At 39.6% G+C, this 9,946-nt stretch overlaps 1 protein-coding gene across 1 annotated transcript; it reads left to right on the forward strand.

Annotated features, from left to right (window-relative positions):
• The first annotated feature begins 1,300 nt into the window (after positions 1-1,300).
• LOC104444974 (disease resistance protein RGA2-like) lies at positions 1,301-6,256 on the forward strand. Its single transcript, XM_039313761.1, has 2 exons — positions 1,301-5,368; positions 5,454-6,256. Exon 1 carries the CDS (start codon positions 1,301-1,303, stop codon positions 4,904-4,906), a length of 3,606 nt encoding a protein of 1,201 aa, XP_039169695.1. The 3' UTR covers positions 4,907-5,368; positions 5,454-6,256.
• The last annotated feature ends 3,690 nt before the right edge of the window (positions 6,257-9,946 follow it).

Consider the following 9,946-nt stretch of genomic DNA (forward strand, 5'->3'; position numbering starts at 1 on the left):
GAGAGAGAGAGTTTTATGAGGAAGACAAAACTTTCATATTTTCTATTCTGCTTTTCCTTTCGGTTACAGAACAGAGAACACCATAAAAAAAAAAAAAAAAATTAGAACTTGCCAATATCGTTAGTTTGCTGATTGCATCATTGCAGGGGGTTTTGCAGTGCAAATTATTGCTTTTCCTTTTTGGTGAGTATTTTTATTAATTGTTTTAGTTTGTCTGCTGATCGCAGGGGGTTTTGCAGCGCAAGTTTCTTTTCCTTCGTGGTGAGTATTTCTATCTCACTTGCCAATAGCTATTCCTACGGGAGCACAAAGAAAACAAACTTGATTGGCATTGTACCTGAGCAAATTATTTTGCGAAGCCACCTATAGACAAATAAAACCACTTTAACATGTTAAAGCATGAACATGGATGCTGCAGATTTCAAGAAACATTTGAGCTATTCTTTATACTCTAGAAAGCAAATTTTGTTGGATGAACTGAGCTGTTGGCATATAATGAAGGGGTGGACAGTTCATTGGTGAAACAGTAGTCTTAAATGGACAGTTCCTCTGATATTCTAAATTCTCTAGTTAGGATAGATGTTTTTCCTCCATGGCATTGCATATACCATCTTGTCTCTTAAATTCGTCAGGTTACATTTGAACGAGATGTTGCAACACATGGTTCGGTTTTACTTCGTACTGTCATGTATGCTGTGTTGTGAGCTTTTTTGAGTACTATAAGTGCTGATTAGACATACCACCCATGTCTACTTGGCATTGCTAGAGCATCCTCCTGAAAGAAAAAGAGAAGGAGAGCAATGGCAGAGGCAATCATCTCCAAGTTTGCTAAACTTCTGGATGATTTGGCAAATGATGCACAATTATGGAGTGTGTTGATGACGAATTTGAAAGACTCTAAACATTAATTGTTTCCTAAACTCTGAATCCTCATTTGTCTTTCTAGTGGACCTTTAAGCAGCATTTTTCTTTCCATATTAGATCCCTACTCAAACAAAGGTCCCTCCCAAAATTATTTACTGTATTAGACTTCGCATTATTACTTCCGTTCATGATGATGATAGTCCTTGGAAAATCTTTATTTAAAGTCATAGAGAGAGAAGATGGGGAATGGGGCCACCGTAATAGTATGGTCGATTTTAGTCCCTGTATAGTCAAATGAGGGTATTTTCGTCTTTTCGATACTGATTGGTCGTGAATAGAACGGGAGGAAACCAAACAGGTCGCGACTCGGCATCGGCAGAGCATCCTCCCGAAAGAAAAAACAGGAGGCGGAGATCCCCTTCACCCCCGAAGAGCCATGGTGGAAGCACTCATATTGAGAGTAGCTAAACTTGTGGATGATTTCCCAGAGGGTGGACAATTATGGGGCGCTGGCGGCGAATTGTCCAAGCTGAAGAAAACCTTTTCCTTTCTCCAAAGTATAGTGCCTGATGCGGAAAAGCTGAGATTCGGAGAACAGGGGGAAATCGGACAATGGCTTGGCAATCTCAAAGATGCTTTCTATGATGCGGAGGACTTACTCGAAGAATGGAACCTGGAAGTTATGCAATTACGAGAATCGCCGAGCAAAGATGAGAAGTTGAAGCATGTAATTCCCTCCTCCTCTTCGCCTTCTAAAAAACCTGATTTAAGGCTGAAGATGAGCGCCCGTGCGAAGAAAATCAGGAAGAGAATAGAAGCCATCGCTGCCAGAGGGAGGGATTTGGGCTTGCGAGAGTGCGCGGAGGTTGTGCGGGTAGAGAGAAGAGAGTGGTTGGACTCCTTTGTGTACGATGATGAGATTATAGGGAGAGAGGATGCTAAAAGCGCAATTATGAAGTTTTTGTTAGACTCTGACACTGATGACCAAATTTCTTTCTTTATAATAAGGGGTGAGAGTGGGATTGGAAAGACGGCTCTTGCTCGATGTCTATACGAAGATGACATGGTCAAGAATCATTTCGATTTAAGGATATGGGTCTGTGTGGGTGACAACTTCCACGATCTCGAAACGGAAGTGCGAAAATTCAGACGAAGAAAGACAACAGAGAGAGCAGATGACATGGAGCAATTGCGAAAATATCTCCTAGTTATTGACGATCTGCGGTATGTGGATCCTAAACAATGGGAGAGCTTGAAAAGTTTATTGATGGGAGGTGCCCTAGGAAGCAAGATTCTGATAACTACAAGCAGTGTTTACATTGTGGACCGTATGAGTACATCCCCATCTTATTGTCTTGAGGCCCTTCCAATAGAGTCGTCTTTTGATTTATTGATGAGAATGGCTTGTCAGGAAGAAGAAGAGACTAGAAATCCAACTAAGGTAGATATCGGGAGGCAGATAGTCAAAAAGTGTGGTGGAATCCCTTTGGCAATACGAATGATTGGAAGTCTATTATTCTTCGAGAAAACTGAAGCTGAGTGGTCTAATTTTAAGGACGAGATTCCAGAATTTTCTGGAAATTTTCCTCTGTTAAGTTCAATACTTGAGCTTAGTTATCGTCTTCTCCCATGCCATCTAAGACAGTGCTTTGCCTTCTGTTCATTGTTTCCCACAGACTGGGCGATTGATAAACAAAAATTGACGAGTCTCTGGATGGCAGCAGGATTTATCCAGCCCATAGACAACATAGATCAGGATATAGAAGATGTTGCTCATGCCTATTTCATGGATCTACTCAGGAGGAATTTCTTTCAAGACTGCATTAAAGATGAACTTGGAAATGTGATGTCTTGTAGGATGCATCGTTCAGTATATGACATGGCACGCCATGTTGCTGGAACTGAGTATGAAAGAATTGATCGTTCATGGTCACGCCTTAAAGAAAGAACTCATCATATATTGTGGAATTCAACTTTATATTTATCAGAGGGAGATCTAAATATACACACAGCATATCGTCTGAGGACATTCATCAAAACTAGTCAAAGAAAAAGCTCAAGGTTTGGAACTCAAATAGGTGAAAGAACTCTTCACAAATTAATTTCTAGTTTCAAGTTCTTATGTGCCTTGGATTTGCATGACAGTAGTATTGAGAAGTTGCCGAGTTCTATTTGTGAGCTGAAGCATCTGACATTTCTAGATCTCTCTGAAAATGAAGGAATCGTAAGGCTTCCTGATTCTGTGACAAGATTGGAAACCTTGCAAGTACTTAAACTCAATATGTGTTACAAGCTGAAAGAATTGCCAAGGGATATCAGAAAATTGGTCAACCTCAGGCAACTGGAGATTAGCAACTGTAATGCCCTATCTTATATGCCACAAGGAATGGGCAAGTTGACACTTTTGCGCACACTAACGGATTTCATTTTACCCGGGGACAACTCTCGCCCAGAGAATTACAGTGGGCTAGGGGAGTTGAACAGGTTAAACCATTTGAGAGGAAGCCTCAGAATTGAAGTTAAGGGTGAAATAAAAGATACAGTAGCAGAATCAAATGCTGCGAACTTGAAGGAGAAGAATTCCTTAGTTTCACTAGTATTAGTGTGTGCCGGAAAAGAAGGTGATGAAGTTTTACTTACGGAGCTGCGGCCAAGCTTAAATCTTCGAAGCTTAGAAATAAGAGGCTATGGGGGTGCAGGGTTTCCAAGCTGGATATCTCACATGCCTAAGTTGGTTGAGCTACGGTTGTTTCATTGCGCAGCATGCAAAAGTCTCCCACCACTTGGTGAGCTTACTAGCCTCAAGCGTTTGGAAATTGGTGCGCTACCTGTAGTGGAGTACATAGAGAGTGATCTTCACGCCCTTTCATCACTTCCTAATCTCTCTGCACTGAGGATATGGGAAAGTCCTATTTTGGAACGGATTCCACCACTTCTAGATCTTAAGGAGTTGGAAAGTTTCCCTGTGGAGTCGTTGCAGACCTCATTTGCCACAACTGAACAGGTAATTGGTATTGATGATCGAGTGAAGGAGGTAATCAAGTTATTGGCAATAGAAGATGATGGGGGTGAACCACGCATGGTTGGAATCCATGGAACTAACGGAATTGGCAAGACAACTATTGTGAAGGCCGTATACAACCGAATCTCCTCTTGTTTCGATAGTTGTAGCTTTCTCACAGAGATTGGTGAAAAAGCACAAATTAATGGCGGTATCCAGTTTCTGCAAACTAAGTTGATACATGATATTCTTGATCGAGATGGCGATGTTGCTTCTTTTGAAGGAGGAATCAAGTTTTTCGTGGATGTATTCAGCAACATAAAAGCTCTTATTGTCCTAGATGATGTGGAAGAACAGTCTCATCTTTATGATCTAGTTGGTAACCGGCTTGAGTGGTTTGGTCCTGGAAGTCGGATAATTGCTACATCAGAAAATCGTGGAATTCTCGAAACATATGCTTTTACAGAAAGGCCTAATATCTATGATGTGGATAAGATGGATAATGATCGAGCTCTTGAACTTTTCCGCAGGCATGCTTCAATACCTTGGTATCCTGAAATTGGGAAGCGCATTGTCAAAGCCACGGGGCAGGTTCCATTTGTTATTGAAGTTATCGGTTCACTTCTACATGGAAAAACAATAGAAGATTGGAGGAAGATGGAGGACTTGATAAAACCACACTCTCGAGAGATCTTGAAGGATTGTAGGGAGATTTCGAAAATCTGTTATGAAGCATTAGATGATATGCAGGAACAAATATTTTGGGACATAGCATGGTTTGCCAGTGGCGTGGATAGCCAAATTGTGTCATATATGTGGCCTGATCTAGATCTTTTGCCTTCTTACCAAGTTTTCATGCCCCTAGCAAAAATTGGAGAAGACAACATGCTGCAGATGCATAAATTGTTGAAGCGCCTCTGCAGAACTATAGATCAAGAAGAAACTAAGCTCAGTAGACGGTACATGCATGTTACAGGCCTGGAAGGAATCAACGAGAAAGAGGTAAAGGCTATTGGTTCAATGGTTTGTTTTCTTCTGTAAAATGAAAGCCTTGACGCTTGAGGTGTAATTTGTTATCGAGTTTCTTCAGTTATTTTGCCATCTATAGGTCTTCTTTTCATGCATAGAAAAGAAAGCACCTTAGTCCTTATCACATAGTAAAATTTTGTCATTGTGCTTTATAGCTTTCGATTGATTTGTTACTCTTGGCAAATGTAGGGAATGAGAGAGGTAGAAGCCCTTTGCTTTGACTTTAAAAATCTTCATCCCAATACATTTACAGAAAGCGATCTCAAGAGCATGCCAAGGGTAAGGTTCCTGAAATTGGATCATGCAAGTATGACTGGAAATTTGGCAAATGTATTTCCGAAGTTGAGGTGGCTTCGTTGGCAAGGGTGCTTGACAGATTTCGTAGCAACAGAATTTAGTCTGATGGAACTGGTCATTCTTGATCTTTCATGGAGCAAGGTCACCGAAGACTGGGGAGGTTGGAGGTTAATCAAGGTGGTTTCCTATTTACTGCTCTAATGTGTTTATTCTATTAATTATCTGGCAATTTACCTTAGATTTTTCCTCTCCTGTTTTACAGATGGAGCAATTGAAAGTCTTAAATCTCACCGGTTGTACTGACTTACTGATAAGTCCTAAATTTTCTAGCTTTCCAAATTTGGAGATTCTGATTCTAGAGCGATGCTCTCAGTTGGTCCATTTGGATCCTTCGGTCGGGAGTCTCAAAAAATTGCTTCGCCTGAATTTGAAGTCCTGCATTGAACTCAACAGGTTGCCTGAAGAAGTGGGTGCCTTGAAAGCTTTGAAAGAGCTCCTCATTGATGAGACTTCTGTGCGTATTATTCCCTTGGGAAGTGATTCAAAGGAACTTGAAACTCTTTCTGCCTCCAATTGCGTGTCATTGAGTCTCCCCAATGGAGTTGGAGAGCTGGTAAAACTCCGACGCTTGTCATTGAGGAATTGTCATTGGATACGAAAACTTCCAGTGTCCATTGGCCAAAGCCCTTTAGAGGAGCTGGATATTTCGGGAACAGGCATTTTTGAATTGCCAGATTCCTTTGGTAATTTGCGGAGGTTGAGAGTGTTAAAGATGGACCATTGCTTCATAAGCAAGTTTCCTAGTTTTATTTGGCATCTACATAGCATTGAAGAACTACATGCCTCCTCGTGTATGAATATAGAAGGAGAGATTCCTGGAGATATTAGGAATTTGAAAAATCTGAGGATCTTGAGATTGCGTAATTCGTCTATTTCCAGCCTACCTTCTGAAATCGAGCATCTTCCGAAGCTGGAGACTCTTGATGTACTTCACTGCGACATGCTTCATGAGTTGCCAGCACTTCCCTCTAGTTTGGTTATTGTGCATTTGTGTCCAGAATTGAAGGAAAAGGTGTCTCACATTTGGGACAAGCATTGTTTCATCACTGTGTAACTTGGATAACAAGGTCAGAATGTCAGTACAAAGCAAATCCAACAGAGGTGGTGGATAACAAGGTCATTGAAACCGGTCTCTGTTCTACTTAGCCTTGGCTACGCTCTGGAAGTTATCCGGATAATTGTTATTGTATCTGCTGATGTTTCTTTTTAAAGTATCTGAGCTTCCTCTGATATTTGTATGCTCGTGTTTTTTTTTTCAAGCCCAAAGTACCGCGTGCAGTTCGACACTTGCTGATAGTGGATCATTCAAAAGACGATGCTCTCATTTTGACACTGCCTGGCGGTGTTTTTTTTCCCTTTTTATCCCTTAGTGCCCGAGGTCTGCCTCGCAAGTCTTGTTCAAAGACTTTTCAATTATTGTAGTAAATTTACAATGAAAGACTAATTAAAGCAATAGTTGGGGACTGTGTAGTAAGTTGATGGCGAGGAGGAATCGAGCAAACGGGGGCTTCATTTGATACTAGCGCGGGCATTTCCATCGTGCATATTTTTGAATCATCAATAATCCATTGATATGAGGCGTCATGTAAGAGAAAAATATGAGATTTGTATAACTGGTTTTATAATTTTGTGAAAAAAAATTATCATATTTTATGAAGGTCTAAGATTGACGTGGTATAAATAAACATCATAATGTTGAGTTTTCTGAGAACATAAAATATTAATAAAAAATTGATCTTTCATGTAAAATAATGAAATCTATATTTGAAAAAGTACAAAATAAAAATAAGACAAATATAAAATGATCGTTTTTTCTAACCGGATGGCAATGTAAACTCTATTTTTTCTTCAAACTTGTATTGCATGTTTGGGACAAATATCTATTTTTGTAATATCAAAGTAACAGGTGTAAGGAAGGGAGGAGTTCGAGACTTGCAGGCCGCGTTGCTTCAATGCAAAACGCGCGTCTTACCTGCGCTTGGGGGTCAGCAGTGGGAGCCCCCGGCGCTCCAGGGTTTACTCTCCACCGCAAAGCGGCATGCGGAGGTTCCCTGGGTACCAAAAAAAAAAAGTAACAGGTGTAATTTATTCCATTTGACAATCTGTATAATTAAAAGAGAAAAAAAATAATGGATCATCTTATATGTTAACAAAAGTTATTTCCATTTCTCAAAGTCAATTTAATTATTCAATGTAATTTTTCTATTGGACTAAATCAAATTACTTGAATGAAATCAATTAAAGCTTTAATTAGCAAGAATACTGAACCCATATCTAGAATGGAATTTGAATGTTTTCTTTTTGTCCATCTTAACTTTTTTTATAACTAATTGGGAAAATTTTAAAGGACTTTGTTACTATAACAATCTTTAAGCTACTATAATGATAACAACTTATTATGAATCACAAATTCTTGACAAAGAGAACCGCATAATAATTTATAGTTTTTTTTTTTTGTGGTTTAGAACAAACGGTTGTTTTCATAATATAATCATTTTTTTAATTTTAAATAAGGATCCAAAATGCCATTATTTTCTTAAATAATGATTCAAAATTGAATTTTATTTCAAATAAAAGTCTGTTTGAAGTGAACCTGACTTTAAATAAAAGCGTGAAATTGACTTTTTCAATTGATCAAGGGCATTTTTCATTTTTTTTCTTTTCCTTTTTTTTTCTTTCCTTTTCTCAAGTGGCCGGTCTCAGATGATGGCTGGACACCGGCAATGCCTAGGAGGGTTGGGCAAGGGTCGCTCTCACTTGATTCAAGCTTGTGTCAAATTCGACACCATTCGACCTCAATGGAGGTTCGGCCAACCCAGCGAGCCCGATCTGTTGATCTTCCTCTGAAGAAGACTTGAGCTGAGGAGCCAACAGTCGAGTCGAGGAAGAAGATTGACTCAAGCCAAGGAAGAAGATCCAGTTGTCATCAGCTATTGGAGAACGACCGAGGCAAGGATGCTCGGGTCAAATTTAACGCCATTGAGGTCGGATTCGAGCTCAGGACGTCTGATTCAACACCACTAAGCTTGGATCTAACCTCGTCGGCTGCAGGCAAGATCTTGGGTCGCTACCGTGTCCATGGAGGTCCCTCACCTCGCGCAACCCCAGATCTGTGGTTGTGTGAGGTCGGCCTACCTTTGCGGCCGTGGCATTGAGGCTTGGCTAGGTCCAATTCGCTCGATTTTTTGGATTGACAGAGAGATCCGCGGCCATGGAGGCTGTGACCTCCGTTAATTCGCTTCAATTGAGGCCGATGACCTCCATGGCTGTGGTGTTGGGGGTTGGGCTGCATCTCAATGGTTACTGTCCGTTATTAGTCCACCATCCGCAACGTCTTCTTCTTCACAAGCATGTTTGGATTTCTAAGTGTGAAATTCAAGTCAAATTACTAACCGTTATATACATTTTGGACCTGTTTGAATGGGAATATAAGTAGTTCTCTAAATCTGAAAATCTTCATTTTCAGCATAAACTTTGAACCTATCACATCTAAAGTAGATTCCGCAATCTAAAATTAAGTCCAAACAAGAATCAAGATTGTTATAGGCTTCTCTTCCAAGAGTATTTTCCTAAATCAAGATATTTCAAGACATTTATCAGACTTACCAAACATTCAGGGATAGTTTTGTCTACTTCAAAATTTATTAGGAAGTTTGTAATTTATTAGGAAGTTTGTCAAAACACACGATTTTTGTCAATACAAGAGGTGAGAAGGCCAGGGGTGAAGGAGGTCAATCATGGCTGGTGCTTAATTAACAACACCGAATTAAACTAGTTCATACAAGTCCACTTCCAAGTTAGGCGAGTATTAAACTAGTGACAGCACGTTATTCCAGTAATTTTCCACTGGACCATGCACTGAAAAACATTTTATTTGAATTTACGTAAGAGTAAAAAGCTGTGCTTTCTTTTCTTTTTTAATTTTTTTTGCTTATCCCAATCTGCATTTTTCGTGTGGTACACTTAATTGTGCATGTAATTATATACGTCTTGAGTGGTCATATGGTAAATTATTATACAGCAAAGAAAAAAACAACTTATCAAAGGTTGGGGATGAAATCTCAAGGAAGCCAACAAAGTCTTTTTCTTTCTTTTTTTTTTAAATCAGTGAGCCCACGGCCTAGATACCGAGAATCCACCAACTTAAAAGTTTTCTGTCAATTTGTGCCATAATTGAGTTCAATACGACCAGTACCGATCTATTATACCATTTACTGCTTTTGTCGCCACAAGAAGTATGCGGTCCTCAATAAAAGTAAGTCCATGTGTTCACACCTTCATATGCGGGTCCATCCCTGAGCACCACCATTTTCCAAGGTACTAAAATAAGTCGTGCGTCTCTGTCCTCTAGCATAAGAATAAATTAACAAGAAGAACAAGTGATGAATGAGCTGCCTAGTTAAACGCTGTACCAAATCTTGAGCTAGTATTTGTCATCGATTGCTAAACTCCATCATCCTGATTTTTTCATCGAAATCCAAAAAGAATTTACGACGTCTTCTTGAATTTTAGAGGCACTGACGTGCATACTTTTATGACTCTTTTGGGGTGACAGGAAAGCAAGACATTTTAGTACAATAACATAATTATACATTGTCATAGTGTTGTTTTCGAATTTTCCTAAATATCATGCCAATTAAAGATAAAAAAAAAAAAACCCCCCAATTAAGTATGTCAATTTAATTTATCTTCATA

This window comes from Eucalyptus grandis, chromosome 5, assembly GCF_016545825.1.
Source record: "Eucalyptus grandis isolate ANBG69807.140 chromosome 5, ASM1654582v1, whole genome shotgun sequence".
Lineage (NCBI taxonomy): Eukaryota > Viridiplantae > Streptophyta > Magnoliopsida > Myrtales > Myrtaceae > Eucalyptus > Eucalyptus grandis.